The sequence below is a fragment of the Carcharodon carcharias genome, chromosome 5 (assembly GCF_017639515.1).
Source record: "Carcharodon carcharias isolate sCarCar2 chromosome 5, sCarCar2.pri, whole genome shotgun sequence".
Taxonomy (NCBI): domain Eukaryota; kingdom Metazoa; phylum Chordata; class Chondrichthyes; order Lamniformes; family Lamnidae; genus Carcharodon; species Carcharodon carcharias.
The window spans coordinates 38,941,741-38,962,873 of NC_054471.1; the positions used below are offsets into that span (position 1 = coordinate 38,941,741).

The 21,133-nt window shown below is 42.5% G+C and overlaps 1 protein-coding gene across 4 annotated transcripts in view; it reads left to right on the top strand.

Annotated features, from left to right (window-relative positions):
- The window catches only part of anapc1 (anaphase promoting complex subunit 1), a 216,889-nt gene that overhangs the window by 94,178 nt on the left and 101,578 nt on the right, over positions 1-21,133 (top strand). For all 4 annotated transcript variants that reach the window (XM_041188482.1, XM_041188480.1, XM_041188483.1 and 1 more), the window contains 3 exons: positions 859-1,130; positions 8,468-8,702; positions 13,372-13,463. In XM_041188482.1, the coding sequence (XP_041044416.1) occupies positions 859-1,130; positions 8,468-8,702; positions 13,372-13,463 (599 nt within the window). The remainder of the gene's footprint in view (positions 1-858; positions 1,131-8,467; positions 8,703-13,371; positions 13,464-21,133) is intronic.

The following is a 21,133-nucleotide window of genomic DNA, read 5'->3' on the forward strand; positions in this document are numbered from 1 at the left end:
CAGCAACATCTGCCAAGGGACCTCTACCATCTAGAAGCACAAGGGCAGAACATGTGTTGAAACACCACCACCTGCAAGTTCCCCTCCAAGCCACGCACCATCCTGACTTGGAGCTGTATTGCTGTTCCTTCAATGTCACTGGGTCCAAATTCTGGAACTCCCTGACAGCATTGTGGGTGTATCTACTCCACATAGACTGCAGCAGTTCAAAAAGGTGGCTCATCATCACCTCCTCCTGGGCAGTTAGGGATGGGCAACAAATGCTGGCCCAGCCAGCGACGCTTACATCCCATGCAAGAATAAAAAAAAGTGCTTATACACACTCACTGCTCCCCTACTTCAGACGTTATGAATGTTGTAAGTTGAATCTTGTGGTTGGTGCAGCCTCCTCTCCTACAATGCAAAACATATTGTGCCTTTGATTATATTTGTTTGTTTTAAAAAGCTCCTTAAAACCCACCTCCTAACATCTGCTTTGTTAGCACATGGCTGTGTAAATCTTGATATGCGAGTCTGCATTATAAATGCAAGTGTTTGTTTCATTATTACATAACAGTAGTGACTAAACTTCAAAAGTACTTCTTTGATTGTGCAACACCTCAATGTCTTACTATTTTAAAGGCATATTTAAATGCAAGTTGTTGCGGTTTTAAGGATATGACCGGTGCTGTATAAGTTCAGGTCTTTGAGCCTAAGCACTAACATGGACTAGTTGGGTCGAATGGCCTGTCTATGTGCTGTATATTCCATGTAATTATTCTATTTCACTTGAAGAGTTTTACTGTGAACTGTCGGCAAGAAATGATCCATTGTTTTCTGTGCTAATTGGTGTCATGCGTTGTCCTCTCTGATCATTAGGACGAGCTCCGCCTCGAAACACGACCGTTGACCTGAACAGCGGGAACATCGATGTGCCGCCCAACATGGCCAGTTGGGCCAGCTTTCACAATGGGGTGGCTGCTGGACTAAAGGTAGCCCCAGCTTCCCAGATAGACTCTGCCTGGATCGTGTACAACAGACAGAAAAACACTGAGCTAACCAACGAGTATGCTGGCTTGCTGATGGCGCTGGGGCTCAATGGGCACCTGAGCAAACTGACTACGATGAGCATTCATGACTACCTCAGTAAGGTGGGCACTGAGTGTGCTGAAACTGTTACCTGTTCGTGTCAACTCCTGTGTACGTAAGAGTCAAGTTGGGCTGAAGTGGGGTGTCTGGTGCACTAGGTAAATCAGCCGCATCACTGATACTTCAAGTATTAAACTCCTCCCAGTTGGGGCATGGTTTTCCTGTCCACTTATGCTTTCCAATGCAGAAACTTTTACTCTCTCTTTAAAACAGCATATATCTGGCTGCTGCTATTCTAAATGCTGACTAAAATTATATGAGACACCTTGCCTGACTAATGTTGCTAAGGTCAAAATGCAACTGAGATTTATGAGCTAGGGTTAAGTCCCTGCTTTCTGCTGATCTTAGCCATGCTTCCTCAGAGCCTGTGGGCTATGGGGCATGTAAAGTCAGCCAAGCTTCTTACCCCCTGATTTCTACCTGCTGACTCGCTTGAAAGATCACAGATGAGGGTAGGCCGAGGCCCAGCTATCATGGTCAATTAGCCTGCTGGGAACCAATCTTTAGGACAATGCACGATTCCAGGTCACTTTCATGCATGACTGGTGATCACTTGGAGAATGGGGATAGCTGCAGCCTACAGAACCCATATCACAGCAAGGCCCAGAACCTTCATAAGAAGAAGGGAGGAAAATTGGAATGGAACAGGTTGGTCCAGGAGGAAATAAAATAAAGGCTGAGGTGAAGTAGTGGTTAAAAAGGTAGCGCGTTTATTACTGTTGACAGAATTTCTCTCTATTGATTCAGAAAGAATACATGTGTAAGATATTATTTGGCCTTCCAGAACATAAGAACTGGGAGCAGGGATAGGCCATTGGGTACTTCAAGCTTGCTCTGCCTTTCAGTAAAAGCATGACTGATTTTCTACTTCAACAGTACCTTCCCCTACTGGTCATAACCTTTAATTCCCTTATTATCCAAAAATCTATCGATCTCGTATACACTCAACAACTGAGCATTCACTGCGGTCTAGGATAGAAAATTCGAAAGGTCCAAACCCTTTGAGTGAAGAAATTTCTCCTCATCTCAGTCCTAAATGGCCACCCCTTATTTTGAGACTGTGACCCCTTGTTATAGATTTCCCCATTCAGAAGAAGGAGCTTCTCAGCATCTATTCTGTCAAGCACCTTAAGAATTTTGTACATTTCGATGAGATCACCTCTCATTCTTCTAAACTCCAGGGAATATAGGCCCAGACTACTCAATCTCTCTTCACGGGACAATCCCCTCATCCCAGGAATCAGTCCAGTGAACCTTTAGGGGACAGTATTATTTCATTTGCCAAATTCTGGTGTCGTGTGTCTGAATTGAGCCAACACTATCAACAGCTGCTTAATCAATGACCCTTTCATCATAAGGTCAAAAGTGGGGATGTTTGCTAATAATTACACAATGTTCAGCCCCATTCGTGTCTCCTCAGATACTGAAGCAGTCCATGTCCAAATGCAGCAAGACCTGGACGATATCCAGGCTTGGGCTGACAAGCGTCAAGTAACATTCGTACAATGGAAGTGCCAAGCAATGATCATCTCCAACAAGTGAGAATCTAACTATCGCCCCTTGAGATTCAGTAGCATTACCATTGCTGAATCCCCCAACATCAACATCCTAGGGGTTATTATTGACTAGAAACTGAACTGGATTAGCCATATAAATACCATAGCTACAGGGGCAGGTCAGAGGCTAGGATTCCTGCAGTGAGTACTCATCTCCTGACTCCCCAAAGCCTACAAGGCACAAGTCAGGAGTGTGATGGAATACTCACCACTTGCCTGGATGAGTGCAGCTCCAACAACACTCAAGAAGCTCAACACCATCCAGAACAAAGCAGCCCACTTGAGTGACACCCCATCCACAAACATTCACTCCTTCCACCACCGATGCACAGTGTCAGTGGTGTGTACTATCTACAAGATGCATATGCAGGAACTCACCAAAGCTCCTTAGATAATACCTTCCAAACCCATGGCTGCTTCCATATAAAAGGACAAGGGCACCAGACACATGGGAACATTGCCATGTGGAAGTTCCCCTCCAAGCCACTTACCATCCGTTTTTTCACTGTCATTGGAGCAATCCTGGAACTCCCTCCCGAACAGCACTATGGGCGTACCTACACTACATAGCCTGCAGCAGCTCAAGAAAGCAGCTCACCATCACCTTCTTGAGGGCACTTAGGTATGGGCAATAAATGCTAGCTTAGCCTGTGATACCCATATCCCATAAATGAGTTTAAAAAAGCTCATTCAGTGTAACTTTCTTTTAAAATCTAAGTTTAGTGTCATATATATATATATATATATATATATATATCACTACCGCTTTTATTAGTTTCATCTCTGTTCATCTCTGTTTTAGCATGTCTTCAATCACATTTTTAACATATCAATGATTTCATCCTGTTTGTATTTGTTTGCCCAATTCGTTATTTTTTTCTGAAAAAAATGTAGATGAGTCTTTTTTAAGAAAGGAGCCACTGGAGAAAATGAAAACCTGTATATCTGGCAGCACCATTTTATTTTTAAAAAGATCACCAGATAAAAACAGTAGATTACTTGATCCATCTCATCTTACCTGGTTGGGAAAGAGAACTTGCGGTCCTTCAGTCACGCTTCTTAATTTGATTGCTGAATGCGTCTCTGGTTTGTGCTCCCACTGCTCCATCCTAGTGACATTGAGTGTTCATCACTCCTTTGCAAGAGGATGATCTTCCTATTATCTGTCCCAAATTGGCCTTTCACAAGCCTTTCCCTGTCTTTGTTGTCCTTTGATCTTTCCTTACCTTGAAGTAGTGCTTCTGATTTACCTTAACTACAACATTTAATGTATTCTCCAGCCTTCTCAGATTCCCTCTCAGTTGCCTCCTTTCCAAATAAAAGTGCCCTGGTTTTCCATGACTTTCCAATTGACTTAACAATTTGATGCTCAGGATGAACTTCATGTCCCCTATCCACACTGCCCCTGTAGCCTGAATGTTTCACTGATGTTTTGCTGATCAAACCTGATGTATAACCTGATCTAAGCATTTAACAATATTGTGCCTCTCACTTAAACATTATTTATTTTAACATGATGATGCAGAAAGTTTGCTCATTTGAAGTTCGCCCAAATGCCAAGAGCTCTTTTGTAGAAATTCAGTATAAGAAATAAAAGGCAGATTTATATTTGTATACAGAGCCTTTTATTACCTCGGAATGTCCCAATAAGAGATTAAAATAAATACTCGTGGAGTAATTACAGGGTTTAAAAATGCCCTTGGACATAACATCTCCCCATCATCCCTAGTGAGATTATGGTAATGGTATCCATTTTACACAACAGTCTGGACAGAAGCACAGCACGTTTACTGAATTAATGACTCAAATTTATTTTACCCAAAAAAATTGATTTTACCACAAAATGCTGCAGACAAAAATGAAGTACTTTTGAAGAAGCCCGCTCCAGATATCTTAAAAATACTAAGTGTTGCTTTGAACCATGTATCGCTGCAGTGTATAGTTCATTCCTATTATTGACTTAAAGAGCAATTGAGACATAAAACTGTACCTGAAAATTAGTGGATCCATGAGGAAAGTAGGTTCTCTGTGCTCTGTGAAATATTCAAGGGAAGTTACAGTGTAAGTTGTCAAAACCTTTTCTCGCTTTTACCACAGACTGTATGCAGATGCAGCCTGGATTTCCTTGACTGAAGGTGCTGGCTTTCTGTTGTACTAGTTACATCCAACATCATGACATGGCTCATTGATGATTGAAACCGGGGGATGGCAAGTTTTTAAAAGAATCATTAACACTTTGAAAACATACAGTGCCATTATCAAGAACAAAAGTAATATGGAAAGAAAAGATTAAAAAACTGCTTTTAGTGTTGAGGTTGAGGGTAGTTACTGGTGAGAAAATTAATCTTTCAATGCAGAATTTGCTCTGCTCCTTGCAGCACCTATGATATTTTCCATTACCTTACAACAGCAAGAATTGCAATCCCAATACTTGTTTCAAAAGGGAGGAGGAGACTGGATGACCGGTCATTAAGTGTTGAGCAAGTTTTTCAGTGTAGCATGCATCGACAAGGAGAAGCTTTGTTATCAGGGGACCAATAGAAGTTAAGGTAGCACATTGGTTGCACACTTTGAGGTTTTGTCATTCTGTTGTCACTGTGCTGAAAGTGAAGAAGCAAATGTAAAAGTTGGGTACGGTTTCACTTTTACTGTAGATTTTTCCATTGTGATGAATTCTTGCAGTTCCATCTAAAATCCTCCTTGACATCAGTGTGGAAGTTTTGATTGTTTCCTCAATCCTCCTCCAGCATCCTACACACACCCAGAAATTATCTGGATTTTTTTTCTTAGCAGTGGGATTTTGGGAAGTGGTCTTTTCTTGTAAAGTAAACAATAACCATGATGTGATGCATCTGTTATTTATTGAGAGTTTTGAGTAGCTTATTTCAAATTTACCCTTTAACGTATTAGAGATTTATGATCTGATGAAATATTACTGAGTTTTTGTTTCAGGTGCACAGGTTTGCCCTCAGTTGCAAGCAGGAAATGCAAAGGCTGCATAAATGCAGGCCAGATAGCAGGTTGACTGCTCTCCCTACCCATTCTCCCCAGGGAATGGGTGGCAACATTTATTTTGGAGATCAAAGGAGATGGCTAGTGAAGATAAAGAAGGCTGTCTAACCCCTTGCCTCTGGACTCCACAGTCATTTTCATAAATGCTTTTACTGCTAATCTCACAAACACTACATAGAATCATAGAATGGTTGCAGCACAGAAGGAAGCCCCTTGTGTCCATGCTAGCTCTCTCTCTCTGTTGAGTGAGGCAAGGGAGGAGATGGCAGGGGCATTGGCAATAATTTTCAGTACCTATCTGACCACAGGAGAGGCGCCAGACAACCAGAGGTCAGCCTATGTGGTACCATTATTCAAGAAGGGACGAAGGGATACACTAGGGAACTACAGGTCAGTTAGTCTAACCTCAGTGGTGGGGAACTATTGGAAGCAATTCTGAAGGACAGAATTAATCTACATTTGGAGAGGCAGGGATTAATCAAGGACAGTCAGCATGGTTTTGTTAAGGAGAGGTCATGTCTGACCAATTTGATTGAATTTTTCGAAGAGGTGACCAGGTGTGTAGATGAGGGCAATGCATTGACGTAGTCTACTTGGACTTCAGCAAGGCTTTTGATAAGATCCAGCTTGGGAGACTGATAACGAAGGTAAGAGCCCATGGGATCCAAGGCAAATTGGATCCAGAATTGGCTGAGTGGCAGGAAGCAGAGGGTGAAAGCCGAGAGGTGTTTTTGTGATTGGATGCCTGTGTTCAGTGGGGTTCCACAGGGATCAGCGTTGGGTCCCTTGCTGTTTGTGGTATATATAAATGATTTAGACTTGAATGTAGGAGGGTTGATCAGCAAATTTGCAGATGACACAAAAATTGGTGGGGTGATAAATAGTGAGGAGGATAGCCTTAGATTACAGGAGGATATAGATGGGCTGATCAATGGCAAATGGAATTTAATCCGGATAAGTGTGAGGTGATGGACTTGAGCAGGACAAGCAAGGCACAGGAATACACGATGAACGGTAGGACCCTGGGAAGTATCCAGGATCAGGGGGACCTTGGTGTGCATGTCCACTGGTCCCTTAAGGTAACGGGACAGGTAGATAAGGTGGTTAAGAAGGCATATGGGATACTTGCCTTTATTAGCCGAGGCATAGAATATAAGAGCAGGGAAGTTATGCTGGAACTGTATAAAACACTGGTTAGGCCACAGCTAGCGTACTGTGTGCAGTCCTGGAATCCACATTATAGGATGGATGTGATTGCACTAGTGAGAGTGCAGAGGAGATTTACCAGGATGATGCCTGGGCTGGAGAGTTTTAGTTACGAGGAGAGATTGGATAGACTGGACTTATTTTCCATGCAGCAGAGGAGATTGAGGGGGGACTTGATTGAGGTGTATAAAATTATCAGGGGCATAGATAGGGTAGACAGGAAGGAACTTTTCCCCTTGGTGGAGGGATCAATAACCATGGGGCATAGATTTAAGGTAAGGAGCAGGAGGAAGAATTTTTTCATCCAGAGGGTGGTGGGAATCTGGAACTCTCTGCCTGAAAGGGTGGTAGGGGCAGAAACCCTCATAACATTTAAGAAGTATTTGGATGTGCACTTGCAGTGCCATGACATACAAGGCCATGGGCCTAGTGCTGGAAAATGGGATTAGAATAGTTATGTACTTGTTTTTCCGGTGCAGACTTGATGGGCTGAAGGGCCTTCTTCTGTGCTGTAGACCTCAATGACTCTATGAGAAGAGCAACTTGGCTAATCCCACTCCCCCACTCTTTTCCTGTAGCCCTGCAATTTTTTTTGCGCTTCAGATAATACTCTAATTCCCTTTTGAAAGCCACAACTGAATCTGACTCCACCACAAGTGTCAATGATTTCAATGTCATGTAGATGTAACCACTGCAGTTAGGTATAATCTGTTGCAGTTAGGTATAATCAGTGCATTTCAAGTCCTAAATATTTGCTGTTTGAACATGTTTTTCGTCAGATATATCACTGTTCCTTCACTGTTGCTCGGTCAAAATCCTGGAACTCCCTTCCTAACAGCACTACGGGTGTACCGACACCACATGGACTACAGCGGTTCAAGAAGGCAGCTCACCACCACCACCTCAAGTGCAACTAGGGATGGGCAATAAATGCTGGCCCAGCCAGCGAAGCCCACATCCCATGAATGAATTTAAAAAGTCATTGTTTGCTCCTTTTGCACACCCAAGTTTAGGCCTTAAATATAGATTAAGAAAAGTGACCTAATACCAACCGCTGAGAAATCTCCCTGTATACATTATTCTAATCCAAAAAAAAACCATTCACCACTGCTGTCTGTTTCCCGTAACTCAGCTAACTTGGCATCAGTGCTGCTACTGTCTCTTTCATACCGTGGGTTTTGACTTTGCTGACAAACCTGTTCTGTGTCATTTTATCAAAAGCCTTTTGAAAGCCCATGTACACCAGTTCAACCGCATTACCCTTATCAACTCTCTTACCTCATCAAAAAACACAATTAACTTAGTTAAACATGGTTTGCCTTTAATAAGTTCGTGCTGGCTTTCCTTTATTAATCCACGTTTGTCCAAATGACTTAAATTTGTCCAGATTATTGCTCCAAAAGTTTTCCCACCATCATGTTTAATCCGACTGACCTGTAGTTGCTGGGCTTATCCTAATACCTCTATTTGAACAAGGATGTAATATTTGCAATTCTTTTCATCCTCTGGCACCACTCCTGTATCTACGGAAGATTCTAACATGTTTTCCTTGTGCTTTCTGGCAGGGCCATGAGATGACCAGCATTGGATTGCTGCTGGGAATTTCAGCTGCAAAACTGGGCACAATGGATATATCGGTTACACGTCTCCTGAGCATTCATATCCCTGCACTGTTACCTCCTACCTCAACAGAACTGGACGTCCCCCACAACTTGCAGGTTGCAGCTGTTATGGGCATAGGACTTGTATACCAAGGAACTGCTCACCGGCACATTGCAGAAGTGCTTCTGACTGAAATAGGTACGGTATCTTCAGCTCTGAGCTCATATATGAAAGAAAAATAAACCTTTGTCTGTAGAGCAGACAGTTGTGCCCTTGGCAGCAGTTTGAGCTCATATCCCAACATGGCACTTTGTTACAGGAGTGGGGGGTAATTCATTATACAAAGTGTTATCCTTTGAATGAAATTTTAAACTGAGACCTCTTTCTGTTAAAGACATGAGGCATATTCATTAAAGAAAGCAGAGAAAAAGAATCTTGGGCCATGGATTCCACCCAAAATCATGACTCCTGTTCCCCCATTCCCAGTTACTAAAAGGAAACTTGCAATCAGTTATTCTCAACTGGGCATGTAAGAATAATTTTGAATGAAGAAGCATGTTGGCCTGAGTATAGCACATCGCTTGAATGTTAAGGAAATGGAAATTCTTGATGGTAATTTTCAGTGAATCAAATGAATATATTATATGGTTCTTATAATGGGGTGCCTTTAATTATAACAGTTTCAGGCATCCCATTATAGAAAGGATGTCAGAGTGATGACAAGGCACCATCTGAATTAACTAGGGTGTCACCAGAGACAGAGGGAATTAAGGTTATGAAGAAAGCCTCTAGTGGTTAGAAGATTTTTCACTTGAACTGAAGAAGTTGAGTAATATCATAGGGTGGTTGGAGATTAAAATTGAGAATTGGCCAAGAAATCTATTTTATGTGGAATAATCACTTGTATTACAAACATATGAACTTACAACATAGGAGCAGAAGTAGGCCATTCAGCCCCTTGAGCCTGCTCTACCATTCAGTAAGATCATGGCTGATCTGTTTGTGTTTCAAGTTCTACATTCCCATCTACCCTTGATAACCTTAGATTCTTGTTAGGCAAGGGAATCAATCTACCTCTGCCTTAAAAACATTCAGTGACCTTGCTTCCTCTGCCTTCTGAGGCAGAGAGTTCCAAAGTCACACAGCTCTCAGAAAAAAATTTCTCCTCATCCCTGTCCTATAAGGGCCATCCCTAACTTTAAAACAGTGCTCCCTAATTCTGGACTCACCAACAAGAGGAAATATCCTTTCACGACTACCTTGTCAAGACTGCTCAGGATCTTATATACTTCAATCAAGTCACTCCTCTCTCTTCTAAACTTCAGCAGAAACAAGCCCAGTCTGTCCAACCTATCCTCAAAAGACAACCTGTTCATTCCAGGTATCAATCTAGTAAGCCTCCTCTGAACCACCTCCAATGCATTTACACCTTTCCTTAAATAAGGAGACCAATTTGCTTTCATTAATTCTGTTGTTGAAATAAGACCATGAGACATAGGAGCAGAAATTAGGCCATTCGGCCCATCGAGTCTGCTCCGCCATTCAATCATGGCTGATAAGTTTCTCAACTCCATTCTCCCGCCTTCGCCCGTGACCTTTGATCCCCTTACCAGTCAAGAACCTATCTATTTCAGTCTTAAATACACTCAATGACCTGGCCTCCACAGCCTTCTGTGGCAATGAATTCCATAGATTCACAACTCTGGCTAAAGAAGTTTCTCCTCATCGCCGTTCTAAAAGGTCTTCCCTTTACTCTGAGGCTGTGCCCTTGGGTCTTATTCTCTCCTACTAATGGAAACATCTTCCCCATGTCCACTCTATCCAGGCCTTTCAGTATTCTGTAAGTTTCAATCAAATCCCCCCTCATCCTTCTAAACTACATCGAGTATAGACCCCGAGTCCTCAAACGTTCCTCATATGTTAAGCCTTTCATTCCTGGGATTGTTCTCGTGAACCTCCTCTGGACCCTCTCCAGGGCCAGAATATCCTTCCTGAGGTACGGGGCCCAAAATTGCTCACAATATTCTAAAAGTGGTCTGACCAGAGCCTGCTTTTATATTCTAGTCCTCTCGAATTAAATGCCAACATTGCATTTGCCTTCCTAATTACCGACTCAACCTGCAAGTTAACCTTAAGAGAATCCTGGACTAGGACTCCCAAGTCCCTTTGCACTCCAGATTTCTGAATTCTCTCCCCATTTAGAAAATAGTCTATGCCTCTATTCTTCCTACCAAAGTGCACGATCTCACATTTCCCCATGTTGTATTCCATCTGCCACTTCGTTGCCCATTCTCCTAACCTGTCCAAATCCTTCTGCAGCCTCCCCGCCTCCTCAATACCACCTGTCCCTCCACCTATCTTTGTATCATCTGCAAACTTAGCCAGAATGCCCTCAGTTCCTTCATCTAGATCATTAATGTATAAAGTGAAAAGTTGTGGTTCCAACACTGACCCCTGCGGAACCCCACTAGTCACCGGCTGCCATCCTCAGAAGGACCCCCTTATCCCCACTCTCTGCCTCCTGCCAGACAGCCAATCTTCTATCAATGCTAGTACCTTGCCTCTAACACCATGGGCTCTTATCTTACTGAGCAGCCTCCTATGCGGCACCTTGTCAAAGGCCTCAATCTGCAAATGTGACTGATGGGCAACATCTGTAGCATGTCAACAACTGTGCAAGGCTGTAACTGTCATAATATAAAATAGCCTTGGCTTGTTTAATTTTCTCTTGGGTACATTTATATGTTTGTTCCTTTTTATACAAGTAAGTAGAATTTTTTGATGAGGTAACAAAAGATTGATATTTGGAATATGGTGGATGTTGTCTATATGGATTTTAAGAAAACAATTGGCAAGTACCACTTAAAAGACTGGTGAACAAAATTGAGATGCACAGAATAGGAGATTCAATGCCAACTTGGATAAGAAATTGACTTAAGGTGAAAAACAATGAATCATGTTGAATGGTTGTTTTTCAAATTGGAGGATGGTAGACAGTGGTGTTCTCCAAGGGTCAGTAATAGAACCAGTGCTTTTTTGAAATACCTATAGATGTCTTGGATTTTTTTTTTAATTTGTTCAAGGGATGTGGACGTTGCTGGCTAAGTCAGCATTTATTGCCCATCCCTAATTCCTTGAGGTGGTGGTGGTGGTGAGCTGCCTTCTTGAACCGCTGCAGTCCATGTAGTGTAGGTACACCCACAGTGCTGTCAGGGAGTTCCAGGATTTTGACCCAGCAACAGTGAAGAAACGGCGATGTTTTTCCAAGTCAGGATGGTGAGCGGCTTGGAGGGGAACTTCCATGTGGTGCTGCTCCCATGTGCCTGCTGCATTTGCCCTTCTCGATGGTTGTGGTCGTGGGAAGGTGCTGTCTAAGGAAGCTTGATGAATTTCTGCAGTGCAGAGTTTAAATTAAAGAATTCTATTGATCAGTGGAAGGGCCAAATGTCCTTTTTTTAATGTTGGAATATTCTGCATTTCTATAGCAGCCCATATCTGTTCACACAGTCCATTCCACTACAGCCCCAGTTGTCTGGACAAGCCTGTAGTGCCAGCTTGACTCAATTGCTAGAAGTCTTGCCTTTGAGTCGGAAGCTGTATTTAATCTTCACTCCATTTTTGGAGGTGCTGTCCTTAACTGAGAGAGATTAAATAAATCAAGGGATTCTGATAGATGTCGAACACTTATGAGTTCAAAATTGAAGAGTTGCAAAGCCTTTGACACCAAAGAAGGGCTTGCCAATGATGATGATTGACTGCCTGTAATTGTCACGTCAGGCACTATTTCTGAGTGCAGCTGAGGGGGGATTGGGAATTAAATCTAGTCAAATTCACAACAAAAAAAAATTTAGGAGAGAAAGAATTTGTAATTATAATAGTATCTAAAAATACCCTTCGGGAATCGCAAAGCATTTCGCATTCAAATGAATTGTTTTTGAGTTATAGTCATTGATGTTATTGATAGCAAATGAAACCACACCACAGGGTCCCGCACAGAGCAAATGAAGGAACTAATCCCGTTCATCTGCTTTTGGTGGAGTTCACTGAGGGGTGGTTGCTGGCCAGATCACCAGGACATCTCTTTGTGCTGCTTCTAACATGAGCAAATGGGCTAGGCCTCAGATTTACCCCAAAGACAAAATAGCATTCCGGCAAAACAGCACTGACTTATCAGCCTAGATTATGGTGCTGAAGCCCTGGAGTGGAGCTCGAATCCACAACCTTCTGACTGACAAGACAACTGCGCTACCAACTGAGCCAAGGTGACATTCAGAAATTATTGAGCTGGCAGAAAATCAATAAAAACTGATCAGAAATAATTTAGAAATCCGCTGGGCCGGAGGTATTCTATCTGGTGATTTTGGTGTACAAATGATGTTTTTGTTAGTGGTAGAAGCTGCCATTTTTCACCTGCAAGTTATGATCTGTCTTGTAAGTATCTTGGATCACAGTTGAAAATAAAGTTATGTTTATATTTCTGGAAACAAAATGTTTAATAGGTGGACATCCATTTACTGAATTGGGCAGCAAAAGACATTCTGTGAATCATTCAGTGCAAATACCAGTTTCCACTCTTCCCTTCTAGATCCTTTCCCTGTCCAGAAGCAAAAACCCCCCTGAGTATGGAAAAAACCTAGCTCTTAAGTATAGGCTTCAATGAGCATCACCTGCTTTCAATTTGCTCTGAAGCTTGTCCTGGATTACTCTTAAAGGGACCTGCATTTCTAACATTGTCACCAAGTGCTTTTTAAGTAAATGGCAAAATATTGCAGATGCTGAAAAGCTGAAGTAAAAAAAAAAAGCAAAAAAAAATCTTTCAATTGTTACTTGTTTAAGCATTGCAATCAGTCCTGTTTTCTCTGTTTAGGTCGTCCTCCAGGTCCCGAGATGGAGAACTGCACCGATAGGGAATCATACTCTCTGGCTTCTGGTCTCGCTCTTGGCATGGTCTGTCTTGGAGTAAGTGTTAGAAGGATAGGTGATTACATTTTTGTTTTCACTTGTCAACATTTTCAACGAAAAGGATTTAGCTGTTTGAAAATTGTAGTTGTATTTCAACTTCAAGCTGTGGTATTTATTGGCATACTAAAAGGTCATTGGAAAGATCAAAGCAAGCCCAATTCTCAGCTTGTCTAACGTTTGCACCTGAGTGCAGGTGTGTGCACATGCAAACAACACAGATTGCCGACTGTTAGGAACAGGACTCTTATTGGCTTTCGCTGGACTTTATGACATGCCATAGAATCTTACAGCACAGAAGAAGAGCATCTAGCCCATCATGTCTGTGCCCTTTGGAAAAAGTTACCCAATTAGTTCTGCCCCCCCAGCTCTCTCTGCCACAGATTTGCAGGTTTTTCTTTTCAAATATTTGTCCAATTCACTTTTGAAAGTTATTATTGAACCTTCTTCCACCATCCGCTCAGCCAACACATTCAGCAACTCAGCAAACCTGTGATCTCTACAACCTAGAAGGATGTGGGCAGCAGACACATGGAAATACCAGCACCTGCAGGTTCCCCACCAAGCCACACACCATCCTAACTTGGAACTATGTTGCTGTTCCTTCACTATTGCTGGGTCAACATCCTGGGACTCCCTTCCTAACAGTACTGAGTATGTACCTATACTACGAACTGCAGCGGTTCAATAATGTGGCTCACCGCCACTTTTAGGGCATAGGCATGGGCAACAAATGTTGGCCTTGCCAGCAATGCCCATGGAAGAATATTTTTAAAATTCTCCTAATCTCTTTGCTGGTTCTTTTGCCATCTGACATTTGTCAATGCCATATGAGCATTTTAATGCAGTTGCACCTAGATGGACCTTCTACAGAACAAAAACTTGGGTTGTGTTCCCTTAAATTTAGAAGGCTAAGGGATGATTTGATCAACGTTTTCAAGACATTAAGTGGAGCAGATAGGGTGGTAGAGAAACTTTGTCCGCTGGTTGGAGCGCCTGGAAGTAGGGAAAAAGCCTAGCTGCAGACCTTACAGAAGTGAAATTGGGAAACATTTCTACATGCAAAGGGTGGTAGAAGTTTGGAACTTGCTTCCACAAATGGCAGCTGATGCTCGATCAGTTGTTAATTTTAAATCTGAGACTGATAGCTGACAAAGATTTTAAGGCTGGAAGGACTAAATGGCCACCTGCTGTTCCTATGTTCCTACAAATTCTCATGAACACTGTGTTTTGAGTTTTGCAAGCAGTGTCACTGCCAGTATAATGCTAGGTATGTAGACTATACGCCCCAAAGACTGGCAGATCATATCAAACACTATGTCCCTTCCGCTCTTTGCAACGGGTAAGGTGGAGACTGTACCCAAGCGACCAGTGCTTGCAAAACTCAAAACAATATGTCCAATATTAGATGTGATTCTGTGAGTGGACAACATTTGCTAAATAATCAACAGTGTCCTAAGAATTATGCTGACAACCAATTTAAGATTGTTAGTCAGGCTTGCAGTGTAGCACATTCGTGCATGTTGGAAGCTACATATATTAATACACAGGGCTCTGTTCTTTGCAGACAAAAAGAAATTTACACACATTGCACCTGTTTCGGATGAATGAAATAAGTGAAAGCCATTCGCTGGTTCATTCCCCAGGACAATGTTTTGACCAATCAGAGTCTAGCTGCCTGGTTTATATTTCAAACACTGCTTGGCAGCTAACTGTCAGTCACCATCAACTGGTGCATTTTCATCTACCAATCAGAGTCCACTTGCCAACCAATCCGTGCACTCATACAGTATAAGTTTGAAGTTTCCCCTGACATTGTCATTTTCTTGCGAATTGTTCTTAAGAGTGCAAGATGAAAAGCTTCGGGGAAAAAAATCTCATTTCAACAATACTCGAATGCTATAAAATAAAATGTAATGTGTGGTACATTTGTGAGATACATTCCAGGTTTAGGTTCTTCATCCAAATTGGGAGGAATCATACCTGACATATTCTCCTCATTGTTGTTGACGGACCTTCTAAGTGTTTCCACCATTTTCTTTCTTGTTTTCAAGCTTCTGGTACTGTATCTGCAGTTTTACTTCTACTGTTTGTGCTCTGCATAAGACGTAATATATTTAATTTTGAAATCAAAATTTTCTAATTGACTGTACCACACTAGTCCTTTTACTGCTGCGTACTTTTAATTCTTGCGTTATTGCAAGAAAATGTATTCTTGCAATCACAGGGGAACTATTTCAAGTTAGTACTGAAAGCTATTGCAGTAACAGGAAGCAGATGGTAATGATAATGAAAAAAGCTCCATGTGGGAAACATGACTGATCCTTCCAGGATCACGTATTCACTATTTAAGGGAAAGTACTTGGCAGTATAACAATTTGTTTGTGATGACAGCCTATGTAGCTCAAGGACTTTGTAACATTCAAAGCTAACTGGACAAATCAAACTACCAAATAGATTTTAATTTAGAAACATGAGAGGTGAAGCAATAATTTATATGATGAATGTATTAAAAAATTAGCAAAAGCAAAAAACATAAAGGATATCTGTGCAATTTTGTTCAGACACACCCAGTAAGTATGGAGCTTGGTATCAACAAAACTAAAAATACTGGTGTAAATCTAGGGGGATTTGACAGCATGTCAAAGACTGGTGATCTTAACTTAGACCATTGATAAGATCACATTTTGGCACTCTGCTTTCAAATTGCATGCACCAGAGAAAGTTCAAAGAGTGTCAGGAATAATTATAGTACTCAGAGCTTGAAGTTATAGAGAAAGATTTGCAGAGCAGAAAATGTTTTGTCGCAGCAAAACTGAAGGAAGTCATGCCAGTCTCTGAATTGTTGATATGTAAATGATATAGATGGAAAGAAGTTGTCTGACTTGGATTAAAGCTGCAGAGTTGGAAAGTACAGTTTCAAAATTGGTCAGTTTCTAGTGAGACCAATGATTGGTGTCATTTTCTCTGCCAGTGAATTAGTGGAGATGTGGAACAGACTCCTGAAGGAGCTGATGTTCAGTTGAGGACACTTTCCAAAAAGAGCTGGATAAATGTCTGACTGAGGATGATTTAGTATCAGGACATAAGTATACAACAACAACTTGAATTTAATGTAGCAAACCATCCAAAGGCTCCTTAATTAGTATAGGGTAAGATAGTGAAGTACTGTACAGGCATTGTGATCTCTGGGTCTGAGACAGGGCTGCATATTGAAGATGTAGAACTGGCAAATGTCCTTTTGCTTCATTATCTTTGTGGCTAAAGGAACATATCTGTACTAAAGAGAGTCTTTGGTGCAAATTGTACATGCTCTGCAGATACAGGGTTGAAAGTAATTTTTCCTTGTTTTGTGCTTTAATTTCCAAAGTTGTATTTTATTCATGCACGAGATTTGGGAATCCTTGGTAAAGCCAGTATTTATTTCCCATCTCTAATTGCCCTTGAGAAGATGGTGGTGTGCCACCTTCTTGACCCGCTGCAGTCCACATGGTGTAGGTATGCCCTCAGTGTTTTTAGGAAGGGAGTACCAGGATTTTGACCCATTGACTGAGAAGGAACGGCGATAATGTTCCAAATCAGAATTGTGTGTGTCTTGGAAGTACCTTCCAGCTGGTAGTGTCACCTGCTGTCCTTGTGGGTGGCAGTGGTCTTGGGTTTGACCAGTTCTTGTCCCATGGTAATTATCTGGCTGTCTAGTTACTTTTCTGGTCAATGGTGACACACCACCCCCTGCCCTGCAGGAATGGAAGGGGACTTGCAAGTGTGGTGTTCCCACAAGCCTGCTTCCTTTACCCTTTTCAGTGGCAAAGAGAAAAGCTATTGAAGTTGTTTTGACAAGTTTCTGTAGTGAATACTGAAGATGGCACACCGTATCCACGGTGTGCCAGTGGTGGAGAGAGTGAATGTTTAGCTGATTTGAAAAGAATTATTCATGGAATATCAATGTCATCAGTAGGGCCAGCATTTGTTTCCCATTTCTAATTACCCTTGAGAACATCGTAGAGAGCCACCTTCTTGAACTGCTACAATCCATATGGTGTAGGTATACCCACAGTACTGTTAGGAAGGGAGTTCCAGGACTTTGATCCAGTGACGGTGAAGGAACAGCGATATTGTTCCAAGTCAGAATAGCATGTGGGTTGGAGGGAAACTTACAGGTGGTGGAGTTCCTGTGCATCTGCTGCCCTTGTCTCTCTCAGTCGCAAGGTTGCAGGTTTGGAAGAGACCGTCAAAGGAGCATTAGCGAATTGCTGCAGTGCATCTAGTAGGTAGTGAGCACTGCTGTCACTGTGCATTGGTGGTGGGGAAATTAATATTTAAGCAGCAGGTGGGATGTCAGTCAAGCAGTCTGCTTTCTCCTGGCTGGTGTCTATTTTATTGAATGTTGTTGAAGCTGCACTCGCCCATTCATTTGGAGAGTATTCCATTACACTCCTGACTTCTGCCTTGCAGATGGTGGACAGACTTCAGGAGGTCAGAAAGTGAGTTACTCTCTTCAGAATTCCCAGCCTCTGACTTGGAGCCACAGTATTTATGTGGCTGGTCCAGTTCAGTTTCTGATCAATGGTAACCCCAGGATGTTGATAGTGGGGTGGGGGGGTGTGGTTATCATTGGCCAGAAACTGAACTGGGCCAGCCATATAAATACTATGGCCATTGAATGTCAAGGTGAGGTGGTTAGACTCTCTCGTTAGGTATGGTCATTGCCTGGACTTATGTGCCACAGATATTATTTGCCCCTTATCAGATTTAGCCCAAGCCTGAATGTTGCCCAGGTCATGCTGCACATGGGGTATTTGAGGAACTCCGAATGGTACTGCATACTATGCAATCATTAGTGAACATCCCAATTCTTACCTGATGTTGGAGATATAGTCATTGATGAAGCAGCTGAAGATGTTTGGGCCTAGGACACTACCCTGAAGTACTGGAGCTGAGATGATTGACCTTCAAAAACCACTACCATCTTCCTTTGTACTAGGTATGACTCCAACCCAGCAGAGAGATTTCCCCCTGATTCCCATTGGCTCCAGTTTTGCTAGGGCTCCTTGATGCCACATACTGTCAAGTGCAGCCTTGATGTCAAGGGCAGTCACTCTCCCCTTATTTCTGGAGTTCAGCTCTTTTGCCCATGCATGGACCAAGGCTGTAAAGAGGTCAGGAGTTGAGTGGCCCTGATGAAACCAAAACAGAGCTTCAGTGAGCAGGTTATTTCTAAGTAAGTGCCACATGACAGCACTGTCGTCAACCCTTTCCTTAACTTTACTGATGATTGAGAGTAGACCGACGGGGCAGTAATTGACCGGGTTGGATTTGTCCTGTTTTTTTGTGGACAGGACAATTTTCCACATTGCCAAGTAGATGCCAGTGTTGTAGCTGAACTGGAACAGCTTGGCTAGGGGCACGGCTAGTTCTGGAGCACAAGTCTTCAGTACTGTTGCTGAAGAGTTATCAGGACACATAGCCTTTGTAGTATCCAGTGGCTTGAGCCGTTTCTTGACCTCACCTGGTGTAAATCAAATTGGGGACCTCAGGAGGAGGCTGAGATAAATCATCCGCTTAGCACTTCTAGCTGAAGATGGTTGCAAATACTTCAGCCTTGTTTTTTGCATTGATGTGCTGGGCACCCCCATCATTGAGCAAGGAGGTATATAGGAACAGGAGGAGGCCATTCGGCTGTCAAGCTTGCTCCACCATTCAATTTGATCATGGCTAATCATCTACCTCAATGCTCCTTCCCGCACTATCCCCATATCCCTTGATGTCATTGATCACCAGAAATCTATTGATTTCTGCCTTGAACATGCTCAACGATTGAGCTTCCACAGCGCTTTGGGGTAGAGAATTCCAAAGGTTCACCACCCTCCTGAGTGAAGAAATTCCTCCTTATCTCGGTCTTAAATGGCCTGTGCCTTATCCTGGGACTGTGTTTCCTGGCTCTGGACTCGCCAGCCAGGGTTAACATCTTATCTATATCCACCTTGTTATACATCCTGTAAGAAATTTGTAAGTTTCAATGAGATTACTCCTCATTCTTTAAAACTGTAGGAAATTCTTTGGTAGAAAGAAATGAGAAAGCAGAGTGTTTCTTAATTGGTGAGAGGCTGGGAAGTGTGGGTGTCCAAAGGGACCTGGGTGTCCTTGTTCATGCGTGTCCTTGTTCATGTGGTGAACTCTGTTGCACTCCTTCCAAGTATATCCTCCCTTAGATAAGGGAACCAAAACTATGCACAATACTCCAGGTGATGTCTTACCAAGGCATTATATAACAATGTTACTTCTGTACATCCCCTCGCGATGAAAGCCAACGTACCATTTGCCTCCTAATTGCTTGCTGTATATGCAAGCAGCCCACTTGGCACCCCACCCACACAAATCCATTCCCTCTACCACTGATGCACAATGGCAGCAGTGTGTAACATCTACAAGATGTACTGCAGGAACTCACCAAGCCTCCTTAGACAGCACCTTCCAAACCCATGACCACTACCATCTCGAAGGACAAGGACAACAGATAGATGGGAACACTGCCATCTGCAAGTTCCCCTCCAAGCCACTCACCATCCTGCCATTCCTTCAGTGTCACTGGGTCAAAATCCTGGAACTCCCTCCCCAACAGCACTGTGGGTGTATCTACACCACATGGATGCAGTGGTTCAAGAAGGCAGCTCACTACCACCTTCTCAAGGGCAATTAGGAATGGGTAATAAATGTTGGCCTAGCCAGTGACACCCACATCCCACAAATGAACAAAAAAAAATACGGACCCAGTCTCTTCCATGTCTCCTCATAAGACAAACCCACCATCCCAGGGATTAATGTGGTGAACTTCCATTGCACTTCTTTTATGGAAAATTTTTCCTTCCTTAGATAAGGGGACCAAAATTGTGCACAATTGGTGATGTCTCGCCAAGGCTCTTTACAACTGCAGCAAGATATCTTTACTTCTGTGCTCAAACCCCCTCACAATGAAGGCCAACATACCATTTACCTTCCTAATTGCTTGTTGCACCTCTATGCTCGCTTTTAGTGACTCATGAACAAGAACACCCTGGTCCCTTTGGACATCCACATCATATTTCATCTGCCATTTTCAGCCCATTCATTTAGCCTGGCCAATTCCTCTTGAAACCTCCTTGCATCCTCCTCACAACTTGCGTTCCCACCCAGTTTGGTGTGATCCACAAATTTGGAAATACAATTGGTTCCCACACCCAAATCATTTAAATATATTGTGAACAGCTGTGGACCTAGCACTGATCCTTGCAGCATCCCACTAGTAACAACCTGTCATCCTGAGAATGATCCGTTTATTCCTATCCTCTGCTTTCTGTCTGTTAACCAGTTCTGGATCCATCCTAGTATATTTCCCCCAATCCCTTACGCTCTAATTTTATTTACTAACCTTTTATGTGGGACCTTATCAAAAGCCTTCTGAAAATACAAATACACCACATCCACTGTTGACTCCTCCCAACTTTACCATTCTTTTCTAAATGTCCACTTATCACATTCTTTACATTAGATTCTAACATTTTCCCTCCTACTGACATCAGACTGACATGGCTGTAGTTCTCCATTCTCCCTCTTCCTCCCTTGAATAATGGGGTTACATTTGCTACTTTCCAGTTTGCAGGAGTCTTTCCAGAATTGATAGAATTTTGAAA